Below are 14,971 nucleotides of genomic sequence, written 5' to 3' on the forward strand. Positions count from 1 at the left end.
AAAGACATTTGTTGGTAGCCAACATCACTGCATGGAAACGCCAATGAATTTAGTGGTAGGCATTGGCCCTTTGCCCTCCACAGCACCCTCCAAACAAAAATGTGACGATGAGTTAGAAATCAGGTCAAATTGACCAGTTAGACTCCAGGATTTTTCAATATTCTGAGGTGTCTCAGAATTGTTCTTATTTGTATTTTAGTAGTACACAGAAGTACCCATTTAGGGAATTGCAGCTCTGTTCAAACCAATAGTAAAACAGTTTTTGCTCCTGAAAAATGTAATCTAAATAGACAAGAAAACCAAATGGTGGGATGAAAAACAGAGGTCCAAAGGGGTAAAGTAATAGTCTGTCAGCAATATTAGAATGTTGTCGTGGTTTATTATTGGTTGAGGAGGAAGTTACATTTTCCCCCATTTTTTGGAATGTTTCACAACTGGTGAAAGGAGTGGAAGAGGTTCTTTCCATACAATGAACAAAGGATTGGTTTTCCAAAGGTGCTCAGTGTTGGCCTAACTCTACTTCCACTGAATTCAAATGGAAGAAGAATTAAGCCAGCTCTGATCACTTTTGAAAATTCCATTTCTAATTACTGTAGTCCAGACCATCAGAATGATGGGCAGGAGTGTTCTGTTTGTTGTTCGGGTGCTTTACATTCAGAAACTGTCTCCCATATGCCACTGGTGGGATAAGATGCATGAATTATATGTTGATAGCTTCTTCTTTCCATAGTTCTTTATATTGTTCTTTGTTAAAGAATATAATGTGGCTGTGTTTGTGACCAATCAGATGACTGCTGATCCAGGAGCAACTATGACGTAAGCCACTTGCTCTTCTTTTATTTCTTATAAACTTCTCTTGCATTAAACATTTAACAGCTGCAGGAAATGGAGTTTTCTCAAAAAGGGCAAGCACAGATGTAAAAATACATCCTGCATCTTTACACAGGCTTAGTACTAGGTGATATAAGTGAGTAGTTGAGTAGTCGACTACTCCATAAGCCTAAGCCTTTACTTATCAGGTAGTCAAGTTGACTACTCGCTCCCCCCTCCCTTGCTGCCTCTGCATCAGAAGCAGCAAGAGGGGGGGCAGGAACTGATGCTAGGGGGGAGCAGCTTAAAAGCTGGTTCCCCCCAGCATCGTCTCCTCAGTTCCACCTCCCTCCGCCCTGTGCTGCTGCCTTTATCAGAGGCAGTAGCAAGGAGGGCGAAGTGCAGGGGTAGGGGAGGCTGCTGCAAAGCAGCCCCTGTTCACAGCAGCTTGGGCTGGCCACAAACAGAGGCTGCTCTGGCAACAACCCTGTTTGTGGCCAGTCCTGGCTGCCACAGACAGAGGCTGCTTTGCGGCAGCAGCCTCTGCCCATAGCCAGCCTGGGCCACTGTGAACAGGGCTGCTGATGGAGCAGCCACTGACTACGGCCAGCCTGGGCCTCCACGAATAGGGGCTGCTGCTGGAGCAGCCCCTGTTTAAAGTGGCCAGGGCTGGCTGCAGGTCAGGGTTGCTGGACCCAGCGCGATCCAGGACTGAGCAAGCCCAGCTCAGTTCCGGCCCACGCCAGTCCAGGATTGCTGTGGCTCTGCATTTTAAATGTAGTAAGAGCTGCATGGCTCTTTAAAATGCAGAGCCGCAACGGCTCTGTACCAGCTTGCGCCAGTCCTGGACCTACCCCCACTGCAGCTCTGCAGTTTAAATGTAGTAGGAGCTAATCTGCCTGCATGCCTGACTTCTACTACATTTAAATCACAGAGCCACAGCAGGGGTAGCTCCTTTTGAGCACCTTTCCATATCGACTAATCTTGTAGTTGATACAAATTGTATCAATTACACAATTAATCAGTTACCTGCCTCTTAACATCTTACATTAGTAATGGGCTGTGATTTGCTAAGGCTATATCTACACTAGCAGGCTTACAGTGGCACAGCTGTATCAATGCAGTTATGCTGCTAATAGATCACTTGTGCAGCTGCTCTGTGCCAGTGGGAGAGAGCTCTCCTGTCGACATAATAAAATCACTTCAGTGAGCACCAGTAGGAAACTACAGAGCACTATGCATAGTTAGGCCAGTGAAATGTATGTCACTCAGGGCTGTTTTTTTCACACCCCAGAGCAATATAATGTTTTGTCAACATAAGAAGTAGTATAGATATGGCAGAGAGGTATTGCATACATGGATCTCAAGCTACTTTAAGACTGAGTGTGAACACACCCTTCAATTAACATAACTATTAGGTGAGTTAATAAGAAGTACCTCACGTGGAACATTTCCAGGAGCCTGCCCTAAGACTTTGTCTACACTGCCAGTTGAATGACATTTACAGGTGCTTAAAAAGCCCTACTTCTGAAAGACAAAAGTTTTGCTATAGCAAGTGGCAGTATTTTGTTGGCCTTGTCTCTAAAAGTTGTGTCAACAAAGAGCCAGTGTGGACTCTGCTGTTTGTTTGGTCTATAGAATTGGCTTCCTCCGGTATCCCATCATGCCTGCCCTGATGGTTGTACTCAGGGTTTTGTAATTTCTGCTGCCCTGCAGGCATGTGCCCCCTCCCCTTTCAAAGCTCCAGGAAGTATCTGACAGCTGAGTGAGCTGCTTCCTTTGGGGAACAAACAAAGAATAAATCATTGGACTGCTCCTGTTCTGCTGCTGCAACGGGAGGGCTAGAGAGACTGCTGTGCTGCTTTGACATTCCTCAGCACAAAAAGCTCACAGAGCTACAAGGGAATCCCAAGAAGCACAGGGATCAGCTCTGCCTTCCCACAACACTGCACTGTGGGATGCTTGCTCACATTGCTTTGCTCTATCTGTTGACAGGGTGCTAGTAATATGGCCGTGAAATGTCAACAATAAGGAGGCAGAAAAACTGGTTTGACCATTTTTCACTTTTGCATGTCAATAGCACTTTTGTCTTCAAACCAGTGTAGACATAGCCTTTGTCGACAGTAAAGGAAGGGGAAAAGAAAAAAGTCTCTTGTAAGGAAGGAAGTTTTTTTGTCACCAAAACTGCTTTTTTTGGCAGACAGCTTTGCATTTAGCTGACAGGTGCACTGTATCTAACTCTTATAGAAAAAGGAAAAATAAATATTAGACTCACTCAGCTCTCTCACTATCATATTCTGACATCTTGTGGCAAGTCACTTAAGGGACACTAATTAGCCTTAAAATTTTACTGTATGTTCTTACTTTGTTAGTCTGGGAAGAGACAGACCCTGTCAAGACTCCTGGGCTCTCTCTTAGCTCTGGAAGGGGAGTGAGGTCTAGGGGGTTACAGCAAGGGGGCACATACATTTCAGCTCTATATGAGAACATCAGAATGGCCATACTGGGTCCTCCTAGCCCAGTATCCTGTCTTCCAACAGTGGCGAATGCCAGGTATTTCAGAAAGAATAAATAAGAAGAGGCAATCATTATGATCCATCCCATCACCCATGCCCAGCTTCTAGAAAACAGAAGCTGAGGTCACCATCACTGCCCATTCTGGCTAGTAGCCATTGATGGACCTATCCTCCCTCAACTTATTTTGTTCTTATTAGAACCCTGTTGTAGTTTGGGCCTTTCCACCATCTCCCGGCAAAGAGTTCCACAAGTTGACTGTAAAAGAATAATTTATTTTGTTTGTTTTAAATCTGGTGCCTATAAAATTTAATTGGGTCAGTTTCTTGTGTTATGTTAGTGAAGGAATGAATAACATTTCCTTATTCTATTTTTCCACACCATTCATGATTTTCTAGACCTCTAACATATCCCTCCACCATTAATTATTTCTCTTCCAAGCTAAATAATGGAGATTGCCTATCTCCTAGAACTGGAAGGGACCTTGAAAGGTCATCGAGTCCAGTCCCCTGCCTTCACAGCAGGACCAAGTACCATCCCTGACAAATTTTTGCCCCAAATCCCTAAATTGCCTCCACAAGGATTGAATTCACAATCCTGGGTTTAGCAGGCCAATGCTCAAACCACTGAGCTATCCCTCCCCAAGCTGAAAAGTCCCAGTCTTGTTAATCTCTCCTCATATGGAAGCTGTTCCTTACCCCAATCATTTCTTTGCCCTTTCTGTAACTTTTCCAAATCCAATATATCTGCATACAATATTCACGATGTGGGCATACAATAATTTTATATAGAGGCAATATGGTATTTTGTCGTATCTATTCCTTTCCTAAAGATTCCCATTATTCTGTTAGTTTTTAGTTTTTAATTTTTAGACTGCCATTGGACATTGAGCAAATATTTTCAGGAAACTAGCCACAAGGATTCCAAGATCTCTTTCTTGAGTGGTAACACTTATTTTTGACCCCTATCATTTTTGTATTTATAGTTAGGATTATATTTTACTGTGTACATTACTTTGCACTTATCAACACTGAATTCCATCTATCTTTGTGTTGCTTAATCACCCAGTTTTGTGAGACCCCTTTGTAACTCTTTGCAGTCAGCTTTGCATTAGTCAATGTTTACCCCTTTTTCAAGAACATTTAAGAGAAGTTTAACAGAAGTCCAAATGCACATAGATCCCTGCAGCACAACAGTCATTTCTGCACTCCCCCTTTTCTTTTAAGTGGAATACCTGGCAATGTTTTCATGATGATCTTGGGCATCTGGTATTGGCCAGTGTGGGTAGACAGGATAGTAGATGGGCCTTTAGTCTGACCCAGTATGACCATTCTTATGTTCTTATCTATTGATCCTTCAATTACCTGAATAACCATCCTTTTGTCATTCTTTATCACCCTGCCCCTCCTTTTCATAACAAACTCCCTGCCCCAAAGACAAAGCTGCAAGCTGCCCAAACTGTTGCATTTAAGAATTGCCTCTGGAGTCAGGGCATGCAGCTTTAAGCAGATTTCAAGCATGAAATCCAGGGGTTCAAATCTGGGAGGGGGACTACTGCCCCCCAATCCCGAATAAATGTCACCCCAGCTACAGGCTTATCTACTCTTAAAACAGTGCAGTGATGCAGCTGAACTTCTGCAGTTGCTCCGCTGTGGGACTTCAGTGAAGACACTTCATATGCCAACAGAAGAAGTTCTCCTGTTGGCATAAGGTACAGCTGCTCCCTGAGTTGCGAACGGTCCAGTTACGACCGTTCGCTCTTACAACCAAAGCTCTGCACTTACGAGCAGTTGTAAAGGCAGTCCCCGAGTTACGAATGCAACCCGCGCTTACGAACAGCATGGTCACGTGTAACTCAATGGGGTCCGAGTTATGAACTCTCCGTAACTTGTTCGTAACTCGGAGAGTGGCTGCACTCCATTTCCCAGAGAAGCTGTAGTTAAGCTGATAGAATTCTTCCATCAGTCTATCACTATCTCCACCAAGGTTACATCAATTTCACTTCATTGCTCAGGGATCTGAATTTTTCACAGCCCTGGATAATGTAGTGATATCAACCTAATTTGCTAGTATGGACCAGACCTGTGTTTTTGATACACATATGTGATTTTTAAAAGTGCTCAGTATTGGCCAAACTCTCCTCACATGGACTTCAACAGGACCAAAGTTAGGCCAATACTGAATGTTTTGAGAAATTCTACCCTTAATCTTTGCATCTAAACTGGTTCCACAACAATTCTGCTCAAAATTTCCAACATTTCTTGTGATATATTTTCTAAATTCAACTCATGATGAAAGGGGCCATCATAACAGACAAGGCATGGCCAGTGAAAGGAATAGAATGTAAAGACTCAAAGAAACCCATATGTGTAATTTGTGAATAATTTAGTGCCCTTTTTTGACCTGAGTAGTTAATCAAAGTCCAGGCTCTAGGTGGCATCTGGTGTTTTCTTTGATGCAATCTTATTTACTTACAAGGAATGTACAAAAATCTTGCTTCTTCAAATGCTGGACAAACCAAGAACAAATGGAGCACTTCATTAGCTTATAGCCACAAGCCTCCTTAGCCAACACCAAACCTAAAAGTTGTCTCCAGCTTTTTTTCCAGCTTCATATACAGTGCTCACAGGCTACTGCTTCAATTTTTTTCTTTTTGCCTTTGCCACTCTCTCTGTTCTCATCCAATTCTGATTGTTCTGCCTTCTCTCACATAGCTGCTTGACTGGAATATTTACAAGACAATGTAAACACCAGAGATATCCACTCAGATATCCCCCCAAAATACACTCATCCACTACACCCTCACTCAGAACAAATTTACACTAAACAATAAATACTTTGTCAAAAACCATGGCACCTCTGTGGTTACTAGTATACACCAGCCTCTTCACAGGCCACATTGAAGAAGAATTTCTAGACAAATGCACCACAAAACTAAGGATCCATTGGAGATACTTTTATGATATTTTCATTCTCTGAACAGACCATTTAAAATCCCTCACAGATTTCCATGACAATTTCAGCAACCACCACCTATTAAACTCTCTCTGGAACACTCTCCACTAGCATCAACATGCTGGGCACCACAATTAGCTTTTGCAATGGAACCCTACAGACAGCTATATTTAAGAAAGCCGTGGATCATTATACTTATCTTCATAGATCCTGCAACTACCCCAAACATACCAAGAAATCTATTAACTGGTTAACTAATTAAACGGGATTTAACATCCCTACTCCAACCACACACCCCTACTTGTCATTTACTGCCTTATACTGGAAACCATACAGGGTATCATCCAAATAAACAAAAGCCCTGATATGGACCTCATCCTGAAAGAAATCTTTACTGAACCCCATTTTGGCTTCCAAACAACCCCCCTAACTTCTCCAAGCTCATCCTCAGAAGCAACCTCCCCACAGACCAAGAAACGCCAACGTAAAGTGGCACCAGACACTACCAGAAAAACAGATGAAAAACCTCCACACATATCTCCAATGATCAACACCCCCCACAAAACATCTTTCAAGATCCATATGTCCTATAGATGCTTATCACAATATATGGTGTACCTGATCCAATGCACTAACTGCTTTAATAATAACTTTGTGGATGAAACAGAGAATAACTGTGTCGTTGAATGAACTCAGAGAGAGGAATGTTAAAAAAATAAAAATAGCCTATCACCCGTGAAGAACGCTTTTCACAAAGTGATCACTCCATATCTGATCCTCATTCTTAAAAGGAAACCTGAATAACACTTTCAAAAGATGAGCTTGGGAATTAAATTCATAACTTTGCTAGACACTAAAAAACATGGACTTAATAGAGAGACTAGATTTATGGTATTTGTCCTTATGGTATTTGTATTTAGCTGTGATTCCCTGAGTATATTTCCCAGACCCGAGGAAGAGCCTTTATGTAAGCTCAAAAGTTTGTCTATGTCTATACTATATGGCTTTTTTTTTAATCAACAAGGCTGTGTCAACACAGAAATGTTGCAAAAAGCTGGTGCATGTGAATGTTGTTTGTTGGCATTTTTATGGACAAAATACTTTTAGCCCCCACAAGTGGCTTTTGCTTTGTTGGCAGGAGAGCACTCCTGCTGACAAAACAGCATTCACAGTTGCACTTGCCACAGCAAAACTTTTGTCATTGGAAAGGGGGGTTGTTAAGCACTCAAGTACAACAAAACATTGATTGAGCAATTGCAAATATAGACATAGCCTAAGTTTTATCCACACTATCAAGTTTTGTCGTAGCCAAAAACTATCTTTTGTTGACAAAACAGTGAGAGCATTCACAATGCAATGCAACTTTTGTCTGGGGAAAAAACTCAGTTTTCCACTGCCTTGATAGCCCCTGTATAGAGATGATACATGTCGGGGGAGGGCAGATGGGGTTGGTTCCCTCCTCCCCATTTGATGTTTGGTTTGTGCTGAGCATGCTCAGTAACACTGCTGAAGCCGCTGTCCTCAGCCTGCCTCACTTGCTTTCACTCCCCGCCCCCCATCACTGCATGCACAGGTTGCCCCCCTCCCACCAAAATCTGAAATGGTGGCCCTGCCTGTAGCTAAATCCTCTTGATACTTATTCATCTGAGACTGTCAAGCCCTGTCTGACATCTTATCACAATTGTTAGTCTATAGAATTCACCAAGATAAACTTAATTATTTTTGTTAATTTAGTTTTCAGGCAGACCCCAAGAAGCCCATTGGTGGCCACATCCTTGCTCATGCTTCAACCACAAGGATTAGTTTGCGGAAGGGAAGAGGGGAGTTGCGTATTGCCAAGATATATGACAGGTAAATTCCTCTCTTTTATGGGACTGGAGCTCTGTTGGGTGAAGGATCAATGGATGGCATAGCTCAGTGATCCCCAACCTGTTGGGGCTGCCGGGCGCCCGGGGGCGGGGCCACTCACGCGCCGGGCATTTGGGGGCAGGGCCGCACACGTGCCCGGGGGCAAGGCCACCCATACACTGCGTGCCCGGTGCCAGTGCCACTCATGCGTTGCACTCCCGGGGCTGGCGCCTCTCCTGTGCCACATGCCCAGGGGTGGGGCTGCCCATATGCCACGTGCCAGGGGCTGGCACCAATCCTGTGCCATGTGCCCAGGGATGGGGACACCCATACACCATGTGCCCGGAGCGGGAACAGCCCATGCGCTGCATGCCCGGGGCCGGTGCCGCTCTTGTGCTGTGTGCCCAGAGGCGGGGATGCGCATATGCCGCGCACCCGGGGCCGGCACAGTTCATGCACCGCATGCCCGGGGGCAGGGCTGCCCATGTGCTGTGCGCCCGGGGCTGGCACCGCCCCTGTGCTGCGCGCCCGGGGGCAGGGTCAGCTCTGATCACTCGGTGGGCACACAGAAATGGCCCGGCGGTCACCATGGCCCCTGCAGGCACCACGTTGAGGACCACTGGCATAGCTCATTATTACTGAAGCAGGATATAGCATCATAGCTGGTTGCTTAGTTCCAAATGAATCCTGCTTCTGAATGGCATTTTGAGAGAACAGTGCACAAGAAAATTAATTAGGTGACCTAGGATGAAATTCTGTCTTAGGCTGAAATTCTTAGGAGCGTGACCTAAGTCACAAGAAATTAGAGGAGTCTCATCAGAATTGCCAGTAGACATTTGTCTCTATTGGAAAGTTACAATTTGGTACAATTGGCTATCTCTGCCCAGAGGAGGTCTAGAACTAGAACTACAGGGGTTTGGAGAATCAGGATTTAAACCAGATCACTGTGGATGGGGTAGGTCAGGGCCTAGAGATGGGGAAGTGCACAGTGCTTAGAGTCTACCCTGGCAGTTGACTCTAAGTGCCATGCGCTGGAGGGCAGAGAGTGAGAGACTTCATGCTCCCTCTGCCCCCAGGCTAATCAGGACCTGGGGGCAGGGGAAAGCATGCAAAGTCTCCTCCCGCCCTGCCCTGCAAGGAGTGCACGGCGCTTAGAATCACTGAATGCTCTTTGCAGGACGGGTAGGGGGGACCTCGCCCCAAGTCCTGAGTGGCCTGGGGGCTGTGGGAGCATGTGAAGTCTAATCCCGCCCTGCAAGATGACTCTAAGCACAGTGCTCCCTTGCAGGGCAGGAGCAGTCTTTGCATGCTGCCCCCTCCCCCAGGCTCTGATTGACTTGGGGGCAGGGAGGGAGAGCTCACAAAGTCTCCTCCCACTGCCAGGGGTGCAGGCGGTTCTCTCTGGGGGCAGTGGGGGCAAAGACTTCATGCACTCCCCCGCTCCCAGACCATTCAGGGTCTGTGAGTGGGGAAGCATGTAAGTGTCCTGGCCATGTCCCTTCCACCTGAGGCCTCAGAAATTTCTGAAGTGGCTCCTGGTCAAAAATTATTGCCCACCCCAGGTTAGCGTGCCTCTACTTGATTGCTTGTGTTGGTGCTGCGCATACTCACCAGGGGTGTGTCTAGACTACATGCCTCCTTCGACGGAGGCATGTAGATTAGCCAGATCGGAAGAGGGAAATGAAGCCGCGATTAAAATAATCGCGGCTTCATTTAAATTTAAATGGCTGCCCCGATCTGCCGATCAGCTGTTTGTCGGCAGATCGGGGCAGTCTGGACGCGATGCGCCGACAAAGAAGCCTTTCTTCATCGGCACAGGTAAACCTGGTTTCACGAGGCTTACCTGTGCCGATGAAGAAAGGCTTCTTTGTCGGCGCATCGCGTCCAGACTGCCCCGATCTGCCGACAAACAGCTGATCGGCAGATCGGGGCAGCCATTTAAATTTAAATGAAGCCGCGATTATTTTAATCGCGGCTTCATTTCCCTCTTCCGATCTGGCTAATCTACATGCCTCCGTCGAAGGAGGCATGTAGTCTAGACACACCCCAGGAGTGCTTGTCAAAGTCAGAGTGAAGTGCACCATAGCTAGGTATCACAGTGCGTTATGTTCTGCCAGCTAGTGCAATGCTATTTTGGACATTTTTGCAATATTTTGTGGATAGTAATGCTTCACCCACAATCTCTGGAAGCTAAGGGTCAAGGTTCCAATATGCAATGTTCTCCATCCCATAATGCCATGTATAGGTGCTGGCTTCCTCTGGACCCAGCAGGTGTATAACCTCCTCACTCTGCCCCAGGTCCTGGCCCTACCTGACCTCTTCCCCAAGCACCCACTCCTATCCTGACTCTTCCTGACCCCACTCTGCCCCAGGCTCAGTCCCCATCCATGTTCCTTCTCTTCACTTCCAAAGCCTCCTGCACACCGCAGAATAGCTGATTGTGGCAGGCATGAAGTGCTGGGAGGGAGCGAAAAGCACTGAGAGAGAGCTGGCTGCCAGTGGGTGCTAAGCACCTGCTAATTTTTTCCCCATGGATGTTCCAGCCCTGTAGGAACTACAAAGTTGGCACCTATGATGCCATCCATATCCCATCATTTTTATGCTGTGTTTTAAAAATTCTACAGACTACTATGGTACTTGTCAGTCTCTGATCTCTGAAAGAAGCATGGTCCCTTCAGAACACTGCACTATTCTCATAAATATTGCAAATACAGAATGGCACAATTCTTCTGCATTTACAGACCCTCAGAAAATACTGCAACAACTGGGAACATGAAGATTTCCTATAGGACAGTTTGAGGGATGTAGACAAAGACAATTCAGAGTTGGTGATGGTATAATGTACAGGACACAGTGGATGAATTTGCAGCAGTGGAGTTCCTGAATTGTGGTGACATGATAGATGGCATGCATGTCCCTATTTTGGCCTAGCCCCACCTTGCTACAGAACTCATCAATAGAAAGCACTACTGTTCTGTGGTTATGCAGGAGTTGGTATATCCTAGGGAATACTTCATCAAATATTTAAGTGGATTTGTCAGGGAAGGTGCATAATGCTTGCATGTTTAAGAACACGGGACTTTTCAGAAAGCTGCAAACAGAGACATTCTTTTCCAACTGACTAATTACTCCTGATGATGCAGTGATTCTGGAGGATACAGCCCACTTCTTGTTTTCCTGACTCATGAAGCCATATGCTGGTCATCTTGACAGCACAAAGGAAAGATTCAACTGTCAGTTCAGCAGGTGCAGAAAGATAATTGATTATGCTTGTGATAGACTAGACTGCGGGATGCTGGCTGTGCTAGATTAGATCTCAGTGAGAAAATATCCCAGGCTACGTCTACACTGCAGGCTTTTTGTGCATGAACAGCTGTTCTTGCGCAAAAATTCGTGGAGCGTCTATACTGCATGTGTGTTCTTGTGCAAGTAAATTTACAGTAAAGCATCAGAAGAGAGGGCTTCTTGCACAAGAGTTATTCCTCTCCCTACGAGGAATAAATCCTCTTGTGCAAGAGCTCTTGCGCAAGAAGGCAGTGTGGACAGGCAACAGAGGTTTCTTGCGCTAGAAACCCCTATGGCTAAAACGGCCATCAGAGCTTTCTTGCTCAAGAGAGCATCCACACTGCCAAGCACAACTCTTGTGCAAAAGCACATGACAGTGTGACTCTTGCACAAGATCTTTTGCGCAAGAACTCTTGTGCAAAATAGTTCTTGCGCAAGAAGCCTGCAGTGTAGACATAGCCCCAATGTTTATAACTGCCTGTTGGGTTCTTCATAATATCTGTGAGGCAAAGGCCACTTCGTGGGTGGAGGTGGAAAAGCTGTCTGCTGACTTTGAACAGTCAGTCACAAGAGCTATTACAAGAGTTCAGTGTGGAGCTATGCAACTGGAGGCAGATTTGAAAGAACACTTTAACAGTAAGCCACAACAGTCTTACATGCTGCAGTGTTGTCTGAGCCTGGAGCTTTGAGTGCTACTAAGAACTGTAACAAAATACAGGACTATGTAGCACTTTAAAGACTAACAAGATGGTTTATTAGATGATGAGCTTTCGTGGGCCAGACCCACTTCCTCAGATCAAATAATGGAAGAAAATAGTCACAACCATATATACCAAAGGATACAATTTAAAAAAAATGTCTTGGGGAGCAGAGACATGGGCCAATGATTGCTTTGGCATTTTGGCTCCCTGCTCAGGGCAGGTGGAGGGTCTGGGGCTCCCCATACCATCCTGGGCAGTTCTTACCACTGCCTAATTTCAGCTTGCAGCCTGGCCAGGGGCTGGAGTCTTAGGGGAAGAGGAAGAGTGGAGGTGGCCACAGTGCCAGTGCCTCCCCCCACAACTACACAGGTTCCAGTCTTCTGCCCCTTGGAACAGCTGCTGGAGGTTATTAGAGTTGACATAGGTCCTGCCCTATCTATACTTACATTGCGGTGACCTCAGTAAATCGATCATGGCCCTGTGCTGTTTGGTTAGGTGATTTTACTGCACTGCCGTAACGAGGAGTTTATGTCATCTGGAGATAAATTTAAGTGTATACATATGCAAATAAGTTGGCACACCTACCTTGCAACTTACCTTGATCTAATTTTGTAGTGTAGACCAGGCCTTAGTTGTGTTGGCAGAACTGTGTAGAGATTCAAGGTGGTGAAGTAGCAAATGGAAAGTACAGAGGGAAAGCTTCCATAGCCAGAACTGTTGGGTTTTGCTACATCATTTTAAAATACTGGTAACCACTCCAAACAGGGAATCTAAACAAAAATATACACATTTTTATGTGCTATTCACTCTAGTTTTTATTTCTAAAATGCTTAGAAGAAAATTAAGTAGTGCGCATGGGGTGGATTTCAAACTTTGATAAATCCTGATGTAAATTATAATAATTGTCCATACCAAGCTTTGAAGTATTCTAGCTAGTTTATTCTGATAAAATACTGAGTTTTGTATCATGACTACATTTTACACAGAACAGCCATTTTGTTGCTTCTTTCTTTTCCCAGCCCTGAAATGCCTGAAAATGAAGCTACATTTGCAATAACTGCTGGAGGGATTGGGGATGCCAAAGAATAGATGGAAAAACTGGTGAAAATCTCCGTTTGAAAACAGCTTGTGAATCTCAGACGAAGCCATGGTATCCAAGGTCTGACTCCTTGGTTACTTGGAATTTTTCCATACACAGTTTGGAATGTTTACAGTTAGAGGAATGCTGGGAAGAGCTTTTTACATATCATATTTCAATAATCTTAACAGTTCCTGGGTCACCTTAGTTCTATTTTAAAAAGATCTTTCAAGTAGCCAGATGTTTAAGAAGCACAGAAATATGACTTATGCATGGTTCACGAGAATCAAAGTTGTTGTATCACATGGGTTTAATATTCCCTTCCTAAGAAACTATAAAAAAGTGCACATCTGGAAGAGAATACAGTGGCATGGAATGGAACAGCACTGTGAAATATAGGGTTTTTTTTAAATAGTGGAGTAACTAGTAAATAGAGGGAAAGTGCAGTGAAAGAAATAAGAATAGGTGAACTTGCTAATGTTTCATTGACAGTTGTTTGAAAAGATTTTTTAAAATCTTGATAGATTGTTTACTTGTTTTTAAAGTGCCTGTATTTCTATTTTGGAACATTTAAAGCTGTTATTTATTTTTTATATCTGAAAAATGATAAATTAAATCATCTTCCTTCTTTATGCTTGTGTGCAATACAGCCACCCTTTAATTTGATAAAGCGCCTGGTGCTGTGAGTTGTCTCACTGATTTTGTTGTGAGAATTTGCATGAGTAAATTGAATGGGATATAGCACAACATTATAAAATTTTAAATTTGTAAAAAAAAACATTGTATTTAACATGGGGGGAAGTGATTCTTCAATTTTTCATCTTACTTCAGCTAAGAATGAGGCTACAGAGATCCTCCCTGCAACTGAGGAGAGATGATGGGATGGAGCTCACTGGTGCCTGACACATAGTGTTATTAAGATTTGTTCCTTTGACCAAAGCAACAGAGTGCACTCACTCCCTTCTTCTGCACTTGCTCTAAGCTACAGTTTTCCAGACTTTTTCAGAGTGAAGAGCATTTTAATAAGTAAGAATATCTTGTGGAACACCTCTTTCCCATTTTCAATCACATAATTTGTGGCATCAACAGCAGTTCCTCTCTTAGAAAATATTAGGAAAGTATATAATGTATTTTTAACCACCTTTCAATACAAGGAAGAGACTCAGTGCCAGGAGATGAATAGGTGATAACACATCCTGTGAAACACAACATAGAAGACTCCATGGTGGCTATGAGGACACCACCTTTAGCACAAAGCTGGAGAGAGTCCACTCCAGACATTCTCTTTTAAGATGTGATCCAAAACAGGAAAAAAATTGAGCACCACTAGATTATAGAATTTGGTGCTATGTCTGGATCAAAGGTTGGCAAAGCATAAGTTCTTGAGAGTCACATGAAACTCTAGATCAGGGTTTCCCAAATTATTTTGGCCACGGATCCCTTACAGAGTCCTAAAAATATCATGATTTTTAATTCAACAGAATTAAAGAAATAAAAATAATATTCCAAAACTTTCTTATAATTTTTTTCAAGTAAACTATCAGAAAATTAGTAACAAAATAACAGGGTCATTACTAGAGATAAAATGTTTGCATATTTTAATTGAAGAGTGAACTTGGGTTTTTTTCTCCTTTGCAAATCCATTTAATATCAGGAATGATGCTGGAAACCTTGATTCTGATATTAGGTGCAGCATCAAGTGTGTTCCTACCTTTTGTATTTTTCGAGGCATAATACAAAAATCCAATTTCACAAAAATATCTTCCAGTGAAGGGAAGAA

At 43.9% G+C, this 14,971-nt stretch overlaps 1 protein-coding gene and 1 long non-coding RNA gene across 7 annotated transcripts in view; one reads left to right on the forward strand and one right to left on the reverse strand.

Annotated features, from left to right (window-relative positions):
• Positions 1 to 13,327, forward strand: part of DMC1 (DNA meiotic recombinase 1) — a 44,271-nt gene extending 30,944 nt beyond the window's left edge. For all 4 annotated transcript variants that reach the window (XM_075936849.2, XM_025182579.3, XM_006118958.4 and 1 more), the window contains 3 exons: positions 756 to 816; positions 8,014 to 8,130; positions 13,133 to 13,327. In XM_075936849.2, coding sequence (XP_075792964.1) covers positions 756 to 816; positions 8,014 to 8,130; positions 13,133 to 13,202 — 248 coding nt within the window. In that variant the 3' untranslated portion in view covers positions 13,203 to 13,327. The remainder of the gene's footprint in view (positions 1 to 755; positions 817 to 8,013; positions 8,131 to 13,132) is intronic.
• Positions 1 to 14,971, reverse strand: part of LOC102446917 (uncharacterized) — a 42,133-nt gene that overhangs the window by 15,098 nt on the left and 12,064 nt on the right. For all 3 annotated transcript variants that reach the window (XR_012906048.2, XR_012906047.2, XR_012906049.2), the window contains exon 2: positions 12,711 to 12,883. This is a non-coding gene — a long non-coding RNA (uncharacterized LOC102446917). The remainder of the gene's footprint in view (positions 1 to 12,710; positions 12,884 to 14,971) is intronic.

This window comes from Pelodiscus sinensis, chromosome 1, assembly GCF_052426305.1.
Source record: "Pelodiscus sinensis isolate ZL-2025 chromosome 1, ASM5242630v1, whole genome shotgun sequence".
Lineage (NCBI taxonomy): Eukaryota > Metazoa > Chordata > Testudines > Trionychidae > Pelodiscus > Pelodiscus sinensis.